Raw genomic sequence first — 19,932 nt, 5'->3', positions numbered from 1 at the left:
TTATGTTTATGCAAAAACCTGTATGTTTAGAGCAGCTTATTCACAAACACCAAAACCTGAAAATCACCTAAGTATCCCTCATCAGGTAAGTGGATAAACAAACTGTGGTGCATTCATAGAATACTGAATAGCAGCAAAATGGAACAAATACTGACACATGGAACAACATGAATGAATCGCCACATTGTGCAGGAAGAAACGATTCCATTAAAAGGCAAAATTACAAAGACGTGGAACAGACCAGGAGCTACAGGGTATAGGGAAGATTTGACTGCAACAGGAAGCACAGGAGTTTCAAGGTGATGAAACTTCTGTATTCTGACTATGGAGGTGACTACATGAATCCATACCTTTATTAAAGCTCACAAAACTATGTACCCAAAAGAAGTCAACACTATGTGTGCAAGTTTGTGTATGTAAATTTAAAAATTAAAGGAGAAAAAGAGACTGCAGGGGTTCAAATTCCAGCTCTAATTCTCTCTGCCTCATTGTTCTCCTCTTGAAAACAGAACCTAACTTTCTGTGTTAGTTAACAGGAGTTCCTGGTATACTTTACGCACAAAATTAGTTACTGATTGATCAATAAAATGTTTTGTTCAGACGTGCTAAAAAGTTGGTACTTTTAAAAACCTACTTACAAGAAATCTCGTTTTCAATGAAAAAAGCAAAGAATTAAAGACTATTGTGCTTAAAACCCCTAATTTTTCATTACCTTTATTAAACACTCATCAGAAACCTATGAGGTGATCAGTACCAAATTATGTTCCTCAAGGTTTACACAATTCATGTGCTCAAGGAGCTACTGAAAGGCTTGTTCCAAGTGCTACGTGAATACTCTCCACGATGCTTAATAGGAAGAGCAAACAGGCTCTAATTAAGATTTAATACTCAAACTTGTGTATCAATTCCCCTCTCCAGGGGAAGGTGTCAACCGGAAGCTTCTTTTCCCGAGTCAGGACAGGTCAGCATCCTTGGACTTGGCCCTTGCTGTACTGCCTACATCCCATCCATCATCAGCTGGTCCGTCCCTCTTCAGGAACATCCTTAACATCCACCCTCCTTCCATTCCATGGATAAGGGGTTTGGAGCTTTTTAAGAGGCAGCAGCTGCTGTAACTTTCCTTCCAAGGAGTACGCGTCTTTTAATTTCATGGCTGCAGTCACTATCTGCAATGATTTTGGAGCCCAAAAAAATAAAGTCTGACACGGTTTCCACTGTTTCCCCATCTATTTCCCATGAAGTGAAGGGACCAGATGCCATGATCTTCGTTTTCTGAATGTTGAGCTTTAAGCCAACTTTTTCACTCTCCACTTTCACTTTCATCAAGAGGCTTTTTAGTTTCTCTTCACTCTTCTCTTTCACCCACATAAGGGTGGTGTCATCTGCATATCTGAGGTTACTGATATTTCTCCAGGCAATCTTGATTCCAGCTTGTGCTTCTTCCAGTATGGATGTAAGAGTTCGACTGAAGAAAGCTGAGCGCCGAAAAATTGATGCTTTGGAACTGTGGTGTTGGAAAAGACTCTTGAGAGTCCCTTGGACTGCAAGGAGATCCAACCAGTCCATTCTGAAGGAGATCAGCCCTGGGATTTCTTTGGAAGGAATGATGCTAAAGCTGAAACTCCAGTACTTTGGCCACCTCATGCAAAGAGTTGACTCATTGGAAAAGACTCTGATGCTGGGAGGGGTTGGGGGCAGCAGGAGAAGGGGACGACAGAAGATGAGATAGCTAGATGGCATCACCGACTCGATAAACATGAGTTTGAGTGAACTCCGGGAGTTGGTGATGGACAGGGAGGCCTGGCGTGCTTCGATTCATGGGGTCGCAAAGAGTCGGACACGACTGAGCGACTGAACTGAATTGAGCTGAGAAGGCAATGGCACCCCACTCCAGTACTCTTGCCTGGAAAATCCCATGGAGGGAGGAGCCTGGTAGGCTGCAATCCATGGGGTCGCTAGGAGTCCGACACGACTGAGCGACTTCACTTTCACTTTTCACTTTCATGCATTGGAGAAGGAAACGGCAACCCACTCCAGTGTTCTTGCCTGGACAATCCCAGGGACGGGGGAGCCTGGTGGGCTGCCTTCTGTGGGGTCGCACAGAGTCGGACATGACTGATGCGACTTAGCAGCACCAGCTGTAAGTAACAGCAACTCCCATCTTCCCAGTGTCTCCCTCTTTACCTGAAAAGCAGCCTCCTTTCCTCAGCCCAACATCTAAATCCACACTCGACCTCTCAGAGCAGAAGCGACTTGGGACCCAGGGTGGCAGCGCTTTGGGGCGGGAGGGGCGGCTCACCTCCCAGAGTAGCAACCACTGCCGCGGGCCGTGGGGGCCCTCGAGGGAGGCCGTCAGGAAGGACCCTGATCGCTGAGCTTCGTATCCACTTGCTGCCCGCTTCAGCCCAGAGCCTGGTGCCAGCAGTACTGATGATACCCAGTGGCAAAACATATCCTCATCACTACTAAAAACGCAACAAGAAAACTTGCGGTCTTGGAGCCTGCTGTTTCAGTGAGACACTGGTAGAGTAGAAATTCCCTCAGCATTGCAAGGATCCGGGTTAGAATAAAATGTAATCAAATGAACAATAAAGACAACTTTAAATCGTTAAAAACATTTTCTATTTGTGTTCTATTTGACAGCTATGCATTGAACATGTGTGCCAGGCACCCTTGTGGTTTACGAGGCTGTAACAATGGACAAAATACATCTTTCCCCATGCTACTCAATAACGAAAGGGTGTTCTGGTCATGCATGGAATCTACCGGTTTTACCTTCTCACCCTCATAACTAACCTCAGAATGCACCCCAAGCCCAGTCTCATCTGACAATGATACCGAACAATGCAAGTCTAAGTGTCCAACACAATGAGGCCAAATAACACTAAAACACTGGAGTCTGGAACAGAGAAAGGTTCACACAAGAAAATGGGTGGCTCACGCCCTAAAAACCCCAAAGTCACTGAAAACTTTCATCTCTGAGGTAGCCAGGCGCCCAACCTACTGGCCCTCAGGTTCCTTAAGCCACCCAAAAACAGGTCCCTCAGATTGTGACCCAGGCAAACTGCCAGTGCTTTTAGGTTGTGGATACGGGGGTAGTGGAGAGGCTCACCGCTGCCTCGAGGCCTGGGCCGAGCGAGTTGGCCGCGGTGAGGGCTCTGAGCCCTGCAGGACACAGCGCTAAGCCCATTCTGGCCCACGGCCGGGTCAGATGGAGGGCCTCAGGGAGAAGGCCAGGATCCGTCTCTCACCTCACTCTCCACCTCACCACCACCACTCCACCGTTGTCTAATTCCCCTCACTAACTGTAGCTTCTTAACGGCCGGCTGCTTGTAGGCAGGACCCGCTGCCGTGCTGTGCAATGGCGGAGCAGGACCCTACCGGCGGGGCTCCCTGACAGTTGGGTGCCGGTGGGCGGGGCCGGGTGAGGCACTCACCAATGGCGGAGCACGACCCTACCGGCGGGGCTCCCTGAAAGTTAGGTGCCGGTGGGTGGGGCCGGGTGAGGCACTCACCAATGGCGGAGCAGGACTCACTGCCGGGTAACAGGGCGCCAAGTAGTACCGGGGCAGCAGTAGTTGCTGTGCTGTGCAATGGCGGAGCAGGACCCTACCGGCGGGGCTCCCTGACAGTTGGGTGCCGGTGGGCGGGACCCGGTGGGGCACTCACCAATGGCGGAGCAGGACTCACTGCCGGGTAACAGGGCGCCAAGGAGTAATGGGCAGCAGCTGCCTGCTAAGGGCTGAACTCACTGTGCTGTTACAACAGAAACAGCTGTAGGCCATTCTCAATTCTCACATGCAAGTGGCCAGGTGAGTACCACAAGACCCTACCATCCTCCTCCTTAAAAGTACCTATCTGTAGTTTGTCATTAGCTTCTGCCCCAGTGGGACACTCTGTGCAGGACCCTAGCTGGACAACCTACTTAGAGGCTCTTCCTTGGGGAGGCTGACTACAAGAAAAACAAGAGTCATTCATTCAGTAAGTTTAGAGCTATGGAAGGAGGCAGAGGTAAACTGAGTCACCAAAATGATGACAGTGGTGACAGTAAGGAATAACAATCTTCCCAACTTACAAAGGAATGTGCTCTGGGGAAACTATTTGCTGTGTTTCCAAACAACTTTTTGCTATATTTCCAAATGACTTCTGACGCTACTTCCTGTGTCTTCCAACTAACTGGTATAGCCTTATAATAAGCCTCCCAGCAACGAGGTTAGCAGAACAGGGCACTGTTTCTTACGATCTGAAAGGACGTAACCGTCACACACATTACTTTCCAGTTACTTCAACGATAGGCCCTTACATCATTCTTTATGTGGACTCTTCTTGCTGCTGCTGATGCTACATCTCTTCAGTCGTGTCCGACTCTGTGTGACCCTATGGACAGCAGCCCTCCAGGCTCCTCTGTCCACAGGATTCTCTAGGCAAGAATACTGGAGTGGGTTGCCATTTCCTTCTCCAGGAGTCTTCTTAAGCTATGGATAACACAAAGTGTTAGTCACTCAGTTGCACCTGACTCTTTGTGACCCCATGGACTGTAGTCTGCCAGGCTCCTCTGTCAATGGAATTCTCCAGGCAAGAATACTGGACTAGGTAGCCATTCCCTTCTCCGGGGATCTTTCTGACCCAGGGACTGAACCCAGATCTCCTGCATTACAGGCAGATTCTTTACCATCTGAGTCACCAGGGAAGCACCATGGTAACACGGGGACTGTACATAGTCCATGTATAAAACGCATGGTATGATGGAAACACATTACAGGGACTTCCTTAGTGATCCATTGGCTAAGACTCCAGGCAGGGGGCCCGGGTTCAATCCCTGGTCAGGAAATTAGATCCACAGACCCAAACTAAGAGTTCACATGCCACAACTAAACAAATAAATTTTTGTTTTAAATTACAGTTCAGGGCTTCCCTGGTGGCCCAGTGGTTAAAAACCCATATTGCAATTCAGGGGACTGGTCGGATCCCTGGTCTGGAAAAATCCCACATTTCGTGGGGCAACAAAAGCCCACATGCCACAACTACTGAGCCTGTGCTTTAGAACCCAACAACTGCAACTGCTAAGCCCACGTGCCAAAACTATGGAAGCCCGCACACCCTAGAGCTCGTGCTCCAGAACAAGGAAGCCACTGCAAGGAGAAGTCCAAGCACCGCGACTAGGAAGTCGCCCCTGCTCGCCACAATCAGAGAGAACCGCGTGCAGCAAAGAAGGCCCAGCACAGCCAAAACCATAAACCAATTAATTACATTCATTACTTAAAAAAATAATAATAAATACATGTTCAAAAAATTACAGTTCAAATTCCAAGCACACACAGTGAAACCACTCAACATCACATTTTTAAATAGGAGATGAAGCCAGTGAGTCTCACCTCACATAGAACTCTAAAACTCCGGCTCCCCAGTGATCCCAAAAGTACTTAATCAGGAAATCTGAGTGTAGGGTGAGCACACATCTTGTAGAAAACTCCTCAGTTAATTCCGATGCCCAGTCAGCACTGAGAATCCCAGTACTGAGTCAGAAGTAACTGAGGGCCTTGTTACTCAAAGTGTAACTCAGGCACCAGCAACAGCAGCAGCATCTACAGTCTGTTAGAAAGGCAGAATCCCAGGCTCCACCCCGAACCTATGAAATCAAGATCGGCAGTTTTACAAGATCTCCAGGGGATTTGTGGGCATATTAAAGTTTGAGAAGCACTGTTTAAAGTTTAAAGCATTGCTACAGAAGTGTAAGAAATACCATACCACGTTTTCAAGTTGAATACCTCAAGAAGAAAGGAGAAACAGGATTAGATCAGCATAAAAGATAAAATGTTTGTGATACTAGGCATTTCCCATTACTAAAGCCTCTAATTAAGAGTAACATTCAAATATAAGTCTGCACATTTTAAAACTTGAACTACCACTCCTTATTCCAAATGAATTTAACTTACAAACCACACCTTCCACTGGCAAGAGTTATACCTCAACTGAGTAACACAAATCGACCAGATAACTTGTTATCTCCATGGAGCTAGTGTGTGAGGGACACTCCTCATGAGGAAGTAAAGACACAAGGATTGTGGTGACAAGGCAAAAAAGGATCTTTTACCTGGGCAGCCCCAAGCTGAGTGAGGGGCCTTCCAGATTTTTGTGAACACCTCTGTACTAGTTTCAGAGGACTCTTTGGAAATGGGGATATTTATTGCCAGCAAAATGAATTCTCCATGTGCTGTGCAAACGTTTTCTTCTGTGCCCCTTGTTCTTGGCCGGCTCTCTGAGAACAAGCATTTAGCTTTCTTACAGTACAGCAATTCCTTGATTAATGTATCTTCAGGAAACAACACTCCAGCATGATGAAGGCAGCCATATTGGACACAAACTCTGAATCTTAAGCAGCAGCCCTGGCATGAGCTACAGGCTCACCAGTGATGCCACTGCGAATCTGCTCCTGTGCAGCCGAGGGACAAAACCACCTCCCGTCACAGCTTCTATTTGTTTGTGCCCTGAGAAGTATTAAACATGGCTCTTGGCAAAATGACAGAATCAGAAAACTGTTTTCAGATTCTAGAGGTTTCCTTTTCAATCCCACTAAAGGATGACCGTGACCCTCTTCAAGAAATGTACATGACACATGAGAACCTGACATTTATAGGCATTTTTCCCACAGTAAACTTGTAGAGCAGTTAGAGAATACATAATTCCCATTCAAAAGATGCAAAAGGGAGGGACATCTAAGTTATTTGTCCAAGGTCACATTATAATAAAGCACAAAATAGCAGCAAGAACCTAGGCATCCTAAGGTAACCTCGTGGTAACAAAATTAGCCTGGTGATAAGGAGGGAGAAACAAGATCAAGTCAGAAGTTTCATCAGCCAGGAATCAGATTCAGCTGCTAATTATAATGGCAACCCACTCCAGTGTTCTTGCCTGGAGAATCCCAGGGATGGGGGAGCCTGATGGGCTGTCGTCTCTGGGGTCGCAGAGTCGGACACGACTGAAGCGACTTAGCAGCAGCAGCAGCAGCAGCAGCTAATTATAAAGACCTAAGATAACAATTGTTTCCCAGGTGGTGCCAGTGGTGAAGAATCCACCTGTCAATGCAGGAGACGAAAGAGACATGGGTTCAATCCCTGGGTCAGGAAGATCCCCTAGAATAGGAAATGGCAACGCACTCCAGTGTTCTTGCCTGGAGAATCCCATGGACAGAGGAGCCTGGCGAGCTGCAGTCTCTGGGATGGCAACGAGTCAGACACAACTGAGCAGACGTGAACACATGCACAGCCACAGAGGCTTAAATAGGACAGTTTTTCTTAAATAAAGGAGAAGCAGGCAATCAAAAGCTCACAGGATGACTTTATTAACATCGGGAACTGAGAGTCCATGTATTTCTCCGCCCCACTGTTCTCAGCATGTGGCTTCCATCCTCAAGGTGACCTCATGACTCAGGATGGCTGCCGAACCACACACACCCTTGATCCTGGTAGGAGGGGGATAGAAGGGCCTATGGGCAAAAGGATATTCTGTACACTTGAGTCCCCTTTAGAGAATTTTCCTAGAAACCCCACTCAACAACTTCTACTTGCATCTCCTTAGCAGGCTGGGGGAAGCAGTTTCATAGGTGGGTACTCTGCCACAGTCCGTCATACAGGGTTCCACTGACTAAGGAAGGTGGGAACGAATACTAGGGAGGCAACTAGGAATCTGCACAGAATCCTACTCCATTGCTTTCTAGCTGTGTGACCTGGAGTAGATTATTTGCCCTTCGAGGTAAATAGCCCCTTCAGTTTCTCATCTGCCACAATGAAGGGAAGCATCACACCTATCTCATAGGATTGGTATCAGGACGAAGGGAAAAAACACACTTAAGATGATTAGAATACCACCTGGGGGCCGCACGATAAATATTAACTCATTTGGTTATCCTACTCCAGGGCTTTTCCAAATTCCTCTCATACTCTAACTTCCTCTCCATTTCCAAAACTGGAAAGGAATTCATATTAGTGCTTGGCACCTGTGGATACACTAGTGTGAAGGAGTTTTAATCATAGGCTACCTCAAGCTGGATATGCATTCCATGTCTTTCTTTTCTAATTATGAAAGTGTGTGCCAGACATCAAGACACATGAGATTTTCTGGACAGAACTAGGGTGGAGGAATTGAGCTCACATTCCCCAAAAGGCAAGGTCTGAACACAGTCCCAGTGGAGATTTTGGACAGCCCAAAGAAACTAAAAAAGAATATCTCCCGTGCAGAATTCTACAAAACTTATGGAGATAATCTACCCCTGAGGAGGTGAAACAAAACTCTCACTCTAAGTGTGGCCTGCTTAGTGACTTCCTTTAGGTCCTGTGGTGTGAATGCAGGGGGTAGTGACCCTGGGGTAGAGAAACCTGACAGACACTCCCTCAGGTAGGTGATCAAGGTCAACACCAACAGTAATAAGTGATGTTAATATTATACCCTTAAGTGTGGAGAAAAGGGAACCCTCTTGTACTATCTGTAGGAATGTAGACTGATACAGCCATTATGGAGAACAGTATGGAGGTTGCTTAGAAAAACTAAAAATAGAACTCCCATATGACCCAACAGTCCCATTACTGGGCATATACCCTGAGGAAACCATAAATGAAAAAGACACATATACCCCCAAATGTTCACTGCAGGACTATTTACAATAGCCAGAACATGGAAGCAACCTAGATGTCCCAGGACAGATGAATGGATAAAGAAAATGTGGTGCAAATATACAATGGAATATTACACAACCACAAAAAGGAATGAAACCCGGTCATTTGTAGTGCTGTGGATGGACTTAGAGTCTGTCTGAGAAAAAGAAAAACAAATATCATATATTAATGTGTGTGTATATATATATATATATATATATATAGTGTCTAGCAAAATGGTATGGATGAACCTATTTGCATGGCAGGGATAGAGATGCAGACACAGAGGACAGACAGTGAGAGGAGGGGAAGGGTGAAAGGGAGAGCAGCACTGGACCTATATAATTACCATCTGTAAAAGATAGCCAGTGAGAAGCTGCTGTACAGCACAGGGAGCGCAGTTTGGTGCTCTGGGATGACCTAGCTGGGTGGGATGGCGGTGGCGGTGGAAGGGAGGGCCAGGAGGGAGGGGATATATGTATACATATAGCCGATTCACTTTGTTGTACCTCAGAAGCTTTCACAACATTGTAAAGCAATTATACTCAAAAAAAAAGAGAAAAACTATACCCTTAATATGTGGTTAATATGGTACTTCATGGGCTTCCCAGGTGACTCAGTGGTAAAAAAAAAATCCGCCTGTCAATGCAGGAGATGCAAGAGACTCGGGTTTGATCCTTGGTCCAGGAAGATTCCCTGGAGTAGAAAATGGTTAACTCCAGTATTCTTGCCTGGAAAATTCTATGGACAGAGGAGCCTGGTGGGCTACAGTCCATGGGGATGTGGAGTTGGACATGACTGAGCATGCGCGTGTACACACACACATACACACACACACAGTACTTTACCTCTCAAACACCCCAAACTCCAGTCTAAACATGAGAACATCAGATCCCCAAAGAGCGACATTCTACAGAATATCTGACCAGTACTCCTTAACACAGTCAAGGCCATCAAGAACAAGGAAAATCTAAGACACTGTCACAGCCAAGAGGAGCCTGAAGAGACGTGACAACTCCATGTAATAGGACCGTGCAAAGCAAGAATAAATTAGGTAAAAATTAAGGAGATGTTAATAAAGGGGAAATATGGGTGTGGGAGATAGGAACCTTCTGTACTAGCTTCACGATTTTCCTGTAAATCTAAAACTATTTCCTGTAAATCTAAAACTATTCTAAAAAAAAGTTCACTTAAAAAAAGAAACAGCCACTCCTACAGGGTCGGCTGCTCTCACGTCTGGAGGGTGTACTATCTGTTGCCCGTTTTATAAAGTTCTGCTTGCAAATAAAAGAAAAAACAATGCTTTATTGCCTGTTCACTGCCCCCCAGCCATGCACCCATCCCCACCCAAAGGCAAGCCTAGAGCCCCTAAAGGTGAGACCTACAGAGGCTGAGGGACAGAACTGACGCTCAACCTCCATTCAAACGCTGGGCCTCCTTCCTTCCCTCCCATCACCCTGCTCTACACTCTGAAGCTGCTAGATATATATTTCCATCTTGTACTTAATGATAACATTTGCATCATACAGTATTATAAATTCCCCCAGAATATACATGAGAATTATAAATTTCCCCAGAACACATCTCACATCTTCCACTGATAAAGCAGAGTACCATCCCTCGATCAGTGAAGTGCCCATCTTGAAAGACAACGCGTAAGCTAGCATGACAGCCCTTCTCCAGGTGAGGCATGTCTTGAGCCTGGCATCTTTGGCTTCTCCTTCATCAGCAAATTACTTCACAAGGAGCCTGGAGAAACACCCCTAGATGTGAACCTGTACACTGGCACGCTTCTGTAAACCAAGTCAGAAGTTCTTTTTCTCCTCGTGTCCTAGAATCACAAAATGTAAAGTTGGAAGCCTCATCCTTTCAATTAATAAGGCAAAAACTCAGCCCCAGAAAGATGCTGTAAGTTGCTGGAGGCTAAAGCTAATTAAGTACCATTGAACGCAGGGCTTCCCAGGTGGCACTAGTTGTAAAGAACCCGCCTGTCAATGCAGGAGATGTGAGAGACGTGGGATCGATCCCTGGGTCGGGAAGATCCCCTGGAGGAGGGCATGGCAACACACTCCAGTATTCTTGTCTGGAGAAGCCCAAGGACAGAAGAACCTGGTGGACTACAGTCTATGGGGTCGTAAAAAGTCCAACACGACTAAAACAACTTAGCACACACACACCAATGAATGTAAAGGTCAAACGTTCTGAGGGGAGACAGAGTTGCCCCCAGAACGTAACATGCCAGTGAAGTTATAGAAGCCTTGGATGAACAGTGGCAAAGATTAAAAAAAAAAGAATGAAGGAATGCACCCTGGTTAAAAATAGGATGTGCAGTCATCGACTTCCCTTTGATTTGTTGAAATCATTTTGAACACGATGATTATGTCACAAGAAAGAGCTTTTCTTTTGTGAAGAAGAAAAGGTATTAATAAAAATCACGACAAGCCACATTAAAATAGCTTGTATGGTGCAAGGAATGTCAAATCAAGAACTAGGCTCTATCTTTGATGGTCTTGTAAGATTGGGATATTTCAAAAAGATACATGAATTCCAAAGCAAAGCAAATACATTTGATTAGAAATGGTGAAGATGCAGTTTTACCTCCTTTTTCTTTGCCAACCTGAAACTGCACAACTATTCCTAAATGAAGAAAAAATACAGACTCAATAAAGTGTTAGATATTTTAACAATAACAAAATTATACATAAACACTAACAACATTATAGGCAGTATTTATTATGGGGCCTAGCTGTGTTCTCAAGGTATTACATGTACTAATTCACTTAATCCTCAAACCCTATGCAATAGGTTTTATTAACATTCCCATTTCACAAGTAAAGAATGGACACACACAGACAGGTCAGGTAACCTGTTCAGGGTCACACAATAAGAGGCTGAGTCAAGAAATAAACCAAGATAGTCTGATTCTCTTATGCTAACCTCCATTTCATAGTTATCATGAACTACTTGATCTTCTTACTTATTTCTTTAAAGTATATTAGTCTTACTTTCCCTAATTCTATGACATGTCCTTTAAAAGGAGGGAGCCTATTTTATATATTTCTTTGTATTCCCTGTATTTTCTACACATTTTGCATACATTTTGTTGACAGGATAAGTAGTAGATCTTCTTAAAGAACTTGGTGAGTAGAGACTTTTTAAATAGCATGTCCATATATCCATAGTTTCTGTGAGATTTATAATAACCTTCTCAAAATAAATCAGATAACTCTGGAAATCTAATAACAAAAACTGTAAGCTAGTGGCCCAGAAGAATTCATGTAGTTTTCAAAACGATACAACTTATTAGGCAGAGCCGTACACTCTGGGCCGTATGACCTGACACGTTGTATGAATCAAATAAACAACGGTTCATGACCTGAAACACCCAATAGAGTAACTGAGGTGCAGCTATATATCTAGCTATGTTCTTTTTAAAAGTTTTTTTTTTTTTTTAACACTTCTGAATCTCAATTTACTCGTCTTTAAAATGGGAATAATAAAAATGTACCCTCTTCCTTCTGAGGTTGTTGTAACAATCAAGTTCCATGAGGCTGTGGAAGTCCTTCCTAAGTAGAAAAGCACCAGGTAAATGTAAAAAGTTTTTCTAAAATATAACAAGCTAGATGCAGGTATAAACATGTGCAGCATTCAAAGCAACTGACTTTTATTAGTCGCCAGCAGGATAGCTCGGAAAAACACAGATTTTCAGGTCAAAAAGACCTGGATTCAAGTCCCCGTCCTGCCATTTATAGCTTGAGGGATCTTGGGCAAGTCACTTAAATATTTTTAAATATTTCTGAGCCTCAATCTTTTCAATTATAAAATGGAGAAAATAACACCTCCCACACAGGAGACAACATGTAAGAAGCAGTTCACAGAGAACACAACGAAGTTTAATTATGACCTCATATTAAAAATATCAGTTATTCTACTCAGAACACATGGGAGAAATTATATCTGTCCTTCCAGAGTTCACCATAATCACATCAAACAGAGTAAATTTATTTAATACTTATTAAACCCTATCAAATGCCAGCAGTAAAGAATCCTCCTCAATCCCAAGGTCAGGAAGACCCCCTGGAGGAGGAAATGGCAATCCACTCCAGTATTCCTGCCTGGGAAATCCTATGGACAGAGGAGCTGGCCAGCTACAGTCCACAGGGTCACAAAGAGTTGGACACAACTGAGCACACAAAATTAAATGCCTACCACTCCTCGGAATTTTGTACTCCCTGCCCTTTGGAGCGACTTCGCTTTCACTTTTCACTTTCATGCATTGAAGAAGGAAATGGCAACCCACTCCAGTGTTCTTGCCTGGAACACTCCCAGGGACGGGGGAGCCTAGTGGGCTGCCGTCTATGGGGTCGCACAGAGTCGGACACAACTGAAGCGACTTAGCAGCAGCAGCAGCAGCCGCCCTTTGGAGAAACAATATAAAAATGCTGTCAGGTCACTCAGAGTTCTCAGACCCATTTGAGATTCTGATGAAAGCTATGGCATCTCTCCCCAAAGAAAGCTACAAAACTTTTAGTAGACAAAACAGAAGATATAGAATATATCTTCATGACCTTGGGGTAGAGAAAGCATTCTTAACAAAGGAGGGCAGCAAGGAGAGGAGGGACACTTAACTATAAAGAAAAAGATTCATAAATCTACCTACACTCAAATTATGAATTTCTACATCAAAAGAAACCATGAACAAAAATTTTTTACATAGAGTGGAAGCACAATCTGCAACACACGCAACCAATGGAAGCTGAGATTCCTGTGCAAGTAAAAAACTCCAGCAAATCAATAAAAAATAATAAGCAAAAATGTGACATATGAATGCAAAGAAAAACTACAGCTACATGTAACAATATGGATACATCTTACAAACTTAACATGGAATGAAGAAAGCATGACACTAAAGAATATACACAGGATGATTTCACTCATGTGAAGTTGTCAAATAACGAACTAAATCATACTTAGTAAGGCAAAACTAAATAATATTGAATAGGGATGCACATATATATGCATATGCTCATATGCATGCATACACGTATAGGTAAAACTGCACAGGAAGAGGGAAAAAAGTGGTTCCCTCAAGGGGAAGGAAGACGTCATGACTAGGAGAGACCAAAGTTTGCTTTGGGAAATGATAATACTTGGGCACAGGCTATGGGAGTCTTTATGATTTACAGGTTTTATATTTACAGGTTCTCCTGAATATACATTGCAAAGTTAAAAAAAAAAAAAAAGCGCTTCCACAACCACACCTATATAGTTAGCAGGGAGAGAAGGAATTCACAGACTCCCTCAAGTCCATACACCCTAAGTTTATGGTGTCAAGCTCTGTGAGATCAAAGAAAAATGGAAAAATCCTTAGATTGTGAGGTGGTAGAGGAAGGAGAGATGGGATGAGAACAGGAAAGATCGAAGAGTAGAAAGAGGAAGCGGGAGGCTCTCCTGGCTGCCCAGTGGTTGAGACTTCACCTTCCAACGCAGGGTGTATGGGTTAGACCCCTGGTCAGGGGGCTAAGACCCCACACGGTTCACAGCCCCAAACCCAAAACGTAAAACAGAAGCAATATTTTAACAAATTCAATGAAGACTTTAAAAACGGCTCACCTTAAGGGGGGGTGGGGGGAGAAGCATGAAGCCTCTAGGTCAGTTCCTACTCTCTCCCTTGGAGAAAGAACACCGGCACAAACGTAACTAACAAATGCCCAAGCTTGGTAAGGAATGCAAGGGAGTCTGAAAAACACACGGGAAACTAACGAGGAGCAAGAGGAGCACAGCTTGCAAAGAAATGTAAACTATTAAATCATGTGTCTCCAAAGAAAGAAGCCTGCTAAAATAGCCAGTTTAACCCTCTGGCCACTCCATAATATCTCTGTTCCTCACCCCTGAACCCAAGCAGGGTATATAAAATGTTAGAAACTGTGAACACCAATTTCTGGGTGAAAAAGAACACCATGTCACCTCACAGCAACAGATTATCACGGAACCTAGAAAAGCTCCTGGTAGCCTTGGGAAATTAAAGAACTGGCAAAAACAAGTTACAAAATGCCATTCCCACCAGCCTTGGAATAAACACATACACTGCAACTACATGATAAATATATATCTGTATCATATCTAGTATGACCTCGGTATGGCTCTTCACAGAACATATGTGAAGCTTTTTGCTGAAGATAAGAGGAGTCCAAGGAATGCTTAAATCAGTGGAAAACAGAAATATCTCTGAAGTTTTTCATTGTATTCTCCCATCAATTATTTACTCATATCCAGCAATCACCCAGTATTTCATTAGATCTGGGTTTATACTAAACAAAACTATCAAGACGTTATCTTCCAAACGGTTGGTGTTTGTGTGGTTAGTCAAATGCCTTATTTTGATGGAAGAATAATGGGCAAAAGGAATGATTTTTTTAATTAATTAAAAAATTAATAATTTTTAAAAAAATTTTAAATGCTTTTGTAATTATTATTAACATGTACTAATCATTAATAACATGCAGTGATTTACATTGTACAAAACATACTTTTCTAATTTTTCTCATATCAATTCATTGTTCATTTACTGCCTACAGTTTCTAGTCCTCAAATCTTATTGACATTAATAATCCCCACTAAGTATCAAATATTTAGACGGTAACACTCATTGCTAGAAAGAAGTCCAGAGCAAAGAATCTAGATTTCCTCAAAAAAACTTCCAAAAGGAAAAATGGAATTTGACATTTGGACTACATGAGAAGACTCATCTTCCAAAAGGAATGATTTTTAAGGGTTCAAGATCCTACCAGGAGCATCAAATCAACTATTTCTTCACGTTCCACTCAAACTCTTTCCTTTCATCCCATTTTCTAGCCTCCATTTGTTCCCCAGAAACTCAGGATCTTCTTTCAATTCTCCAACTTTCCTTGAGGTTAAGGGAGACATATAGAAAAGTTTCTCCATGGTTTACTGGAATGCTCAGTGTATTCCACTTTCTAAAGAGGCCTTAATGAATGTGCACATCGGAATCTTTCTCACGCCTATATCTCCCTTTTATTGTCATCTCTTCCTTCTTGTTTTCAGATAACTGGCTTATCCAGTTGGAACCAAAGACCAAAGAATTTCCTCTCTATTATGTTTAAGTGAAAAGCTCCCCCGGAAAGTGAAGGGGTGTGGGTGTGCACTTACTCACTCTTGCACTTCTGCGTCAAACTATTGATCCGTGCCGCCTTTGTGCACCCAAAAACAAGATCACAAAAGTAGTTATATACCAGAAATGATTCTCGGTCCAAATGCATCACCTTTTGGAATGCTATATTCTGGACTGGGGAAGAGGGGGCAGGAGGGAGACGGGGCGGGAAGGAGGAGGGGCGAGGCGGAGGTGGTGTCACCAAGTCACTCTAAAGCAAGTCCTATAGAAACTAGGTGCACTTGGGCGACTGGGGGTTGGGAGGGCAGGCCCAGGTCCGAAGTTCAACAGGCACCGAAACCCAAACCCGACTGGACTATTAGCACGTGCTTAGACTCGGTTGCGACAGCCTGGCAAACCTATCGGGAGGGGGCATTCTTCACCGGCCTCTGACTCATCCAGAGATAAGGAAGCCACAAGTTCCGAGCCAGCAGCTCCTGGATTTAGTCTGCACGGAAAATATGTAGTTTCGGCTCCAGGGCCCCTAACAGGTAGAGATAAGCTTGAATTTCCTGGGGCTCGGCCCCAAAGTGAGGATGGGAATTGAAGGAAAGCCACTCTCCCTCCGGCTCGCCTCCGAGAGTTGGGTGCGGATCCCCTCCGGGCGGGCGAGGGAGCCGCCGGTGTCCGGAGCAGGGCGTGCGCGGCCCCGGGTCCCCGGCGCCCCCGTCCCTCCCCTCCGCTGCCCGAGCCCCTCACCTGCGGCCGGGTGGCCGGAGAGCACGCGGCCCCGGGCGCGGCGCGGGCCCCCGAGCTCGCGGCGCTCGCGCAGCTCGTCGTCCTCGTCCTCCCGCCGCCGGCCCTCAGCCATGGACTAGCCGCGCGGGCCCGCGCGCCGGCCGCCAGCCCCCGGCGCCCCGCGCCCGCAGCCTCGGGCCTGGGAGGCGCCCCCGGGGAGCGGCGGCGTCGGAAGCGGCTGCTTCGTCGGCTCCACCTGCAGCCCGCGGGGGTGCGGCCGGGCGCGGGCCGAGCCGGCTTCCCCGCCTCCTCGCGCGCCCCGGCGGCCTCCTCCTCCGGGCTCCGGCTCTCCCGCTCCCTTCCCCGCCCCGCGGATCGGAGCCGGGATCGGGCGGGGTCTGGCGGGGCCTCGCCTCCTCGGGGAGGGGTTACCGGCCGCCGAGCCGCCCCGCCGCCGCACACGCTGGGAGCACCCGCGCCACCCAAACAGACCGGTATAAAATAAACAAACGGGATAGGAAAGGGGGAAAGAGGAGGTGGCCTGGCTTCTTCCTGCCCTTTCACAATATTCCGGTGTCAACAGGAAACCCATTTGCTTGACAGTTAAACAAAAGGAGGAGGAGGAACCTGCCCAGAGTTGAGTTGGAGAGATGGGCCAGCTGGAGCATGTGAACTTAGAAACGAACTTGGTTGGGAGTTTCTTGGCACCTCTGCATTGCACCGGTTTTTTCCTTTCCCTCTCTTCTCGCCCTTTTAAATCCAACCTCTGGGCAGAGCATACAGGATTTTTAACGCTATGAAGCCAGTCTGCTGCTGGTAAGTTGCTTCAGTCGTGTCTGACTCTGTGCGACCCCATAGACGGCAGCCCACCAGGCACCCCCGTCCCTGAGATTCTCCAGGCAAGAACACTACAGTGGGTTGCCATTTCCTTCTCCAATGCATAAAAGTGAAAGTGAAGTCGCTCAGTCGTATCCGACTCCTAGCGACCCCATGGACTGCAGCCCACCAGGCTCCTCCGTCCATGGGATTTTCCAGGCAAGAGTACTGGAGTTGGGTGCCATCGCCTTCTCTGGTGAAGCCAGTCTATATGATACTATATGGTGGATACATGTCAGTACACATTTGTCCAATCCCGCAGAATGCACAACAGGGAGAGTGAACTGTAACGTAAACCACAGACCTTAAGTGATTATGATTATGATGTGTCGGTGTGAACGCTGAAGAACTGATACTTTTGAACTGTGGTGTTGGAGAAGACTCTTGAGAGTCCCTTGGGCTGCAAGGAGATCAAAACAGTCAATCCTAAAGGAAATCAATCCTGAATATTCCTTAGAAGGATTGATGCTGAAGCTGAAGCTCCAGTGATTTGGCCAGCTGATGCGAAGAACCGGATCAGGTTCTTCATTAGATCTCATTAGAAAAGACCCTGATGCTGGGAAAGATTGAAGGCGGGAGGACAAGGGGACGACAGAGGATGAGATGGTTGGATGGCATCACAGACTCAAGGGACGTGAGTTTGAGCAAGCTCTGGGTGAAAGTGAAGGACCAGGAAGCCTGGCATGCTGCAGTCCATGAGGTAACCGAGTGACAGGACTCAGGGACCGAACAACAATGTAAATTCATCAGTTGTAACAAATGTACCGCTCTGTGGAGACTGTTGATAATGGGGGAGGCTGTGCATGTGAAGGGGCAGAGAGATATGGAAAATCTCAATCTTCAGCTCAAAATATATAAACTGCTCCAAAATATATAAAGTCTAATAAGCAACTTTTTTTTCGATAGAGTTGCCCTGTATTCTAGGTAACTTAGGGTTAGGAAGTGGCCACCATCTTTAGAAGAAGATGTATTTAAGAGCCTGGTACCTGATTATTTGCAGAGAGGCAATGTGGTGAAGTGACAGAGCAGTGACCGAAGAGTCAGAAACTGTCATTTGAAGCACTTCGATAAAGCTGAAAAGAAGGGGGTAAGAAAGTTAATTATGTGTATCCATATAGAACACATCTGAGATTCATACTTGCACATACATACTTTGGCACACAAAGAGGCAGATTCAGAAATCTCAGAAAAAGATATCCAAGCAGCAGAGACACTGTCTGGACAGGACTCCGTGGGACACTCCCCAGTAGAATGAACACGCCTTTATCTTCAACTTCTCGCTCTATTTTTGAAAGCTTGTGAGGTCTCCTAAGGTTCAGCGTGGGAGAAAAAGACAGGGAGAAAAGGGTCACTGAAAATAGAATTGCTGGCCATACCAGAGCCCTCTTTGCCTTTTTAATAGTGATTGTTGCTTCCAGAAAAAAGTCTTTCTGCTTTCAGGCAGGTTAGAACTACAGTCAATTATCTGGAATTGAGGTCAAATTCACAAGTGAAATTTTATTACTGCATTAGCAGTTAAATAGGCTTCCCAGGTGGCTCAGTGGTAAAGAATCCATCTGCCAATACAGGAGACCTAAGAGACACAGGTTCGATCCCTGGGTTGGGAAGGTCCCCTGGAGGAGGAAATGGCAACTCACTCTAGTACTTTTGGCTGAAAAATCCCGTGGTCAGAGGAGCCTGGCAGACTACAGTCCATGGGGTCGAAAAGAGTCAAACACAACTTAGCAACTGAGCACGGGTTAAATAAGTAGACATCTGGACAACTTGAAGTTAAACTAGAAGAAAAAAAAATGATTCTAGACCTTGAGGGTTGTTTTCAGTGTTTAGAGTCACTTCAAGTGAAAACATATTTGTCACTTACCTTAGAGAATAAGGAGTCATTTGGAAGTCCCTGCCTTGACCGGCAATGCGGGAGACCCAGGTTCAATCCCTGGGTCAGGAAGATCCCCTGGAGAAGGAAATGGCAACCCACTCCAGTATTCTTGCCTGGGAAATTCCATGGACAGAAGAGCCTGGTGGGCTGCAGTCCCTGGAGTCACAAAGAGTCGGACACGACTGAGTGAGTAACGCTGGTGATGACCTTGGTGACACCACAACGTCTCAACTTGTTGGGGTCTCCACGATTCAGAGTTTTAGTTTGAGAAGAGCTGAAAGTGTTCTGAACGTCTCATTCGATCAGAGCTTCAGGAACCTATGCCCTTCTTTTCAGGTGTAGGCTCAAGCACATTTTCCATTCAACAAACATCTATGTAATTATTGTATGACAAACATCGCACCAAGTGCTGTGGGGAAATTCAAAAGAAGGAAAGAAATATTTACTCTGGGGCTCTATGGCTCATATAGGTTTTCTCATCTTCAATGAACAAAACATAGTTCCTGTCCTCCAATCATAGGAGGACAGATCCAGTTTACACAAAACAAGGCAAAATTTGGTAAATTCTATCATAAAGATATAACCTTAGACAAAGTACCAAGATAATTCAATAGAGAAAGAATTGTCTTTGCCATAGAAAAAATTTGAACCCCTACTTTATGCCATATAAAAAATTAACTCAA

General features: G+C 45.2%; 1 protein-coding gene across 4 annotated transcripts in view; it reads right to left on the bottom strand.

The window, feature by feature from the left end:
- Positions 1-16,813, bottom strand: part of SH3D19 (SH3 domain containing 19) — a 194,748-nt gene extending 177,935 nt beyond the window's left edge. For 2 of the 4 annotated variants that reach the window (XM_055550373.1, XM_055550374.1), the window contains exon 1: positions 16,522-16,813. In XM_055550373.1, the coding sequence (XP_055406348.1) occupies positions 16,522-16,633 (112 nt within the window). In that variant the 5' untranslated portion in view covers positions 16,634-16,813. Of the gene's footprint in view, positions 1-3,515; positions 3,604-3,669; positions 3,707-16,521 lie in introns of those variants that run through there. The other 2 variants (XM_055550380.1, XM_055550379.1) reach the window with 2 other exon arrangements.
- Positions 16,814-19,932: the final 3,119 nt, after the last annotated feature.

The sequence above is a fragment of the Bubalus kerabau genome, chromosome 16 (genome assembly GCF_029407905.1).
Source record: "Bubalus kerabau isolate K-KA32 ecotype Philippines breed swamp buffalo chromosome 16, PCC_UOA_SB_1v2, whole genome shotgun sequence".
In the NCBI taxonomy this organism is placed as follows: domain Eukaryota; kingdom Metazoa; phylum Chordata; class Mammalia; order Artiodactyla; family Bovidae; genus Bubalus; species Bubalus kerabau.
Note: the sequence above shows the minus strand (reverse complement) of the source record. Positions and strands in the feature narration are given on the sequence as shown.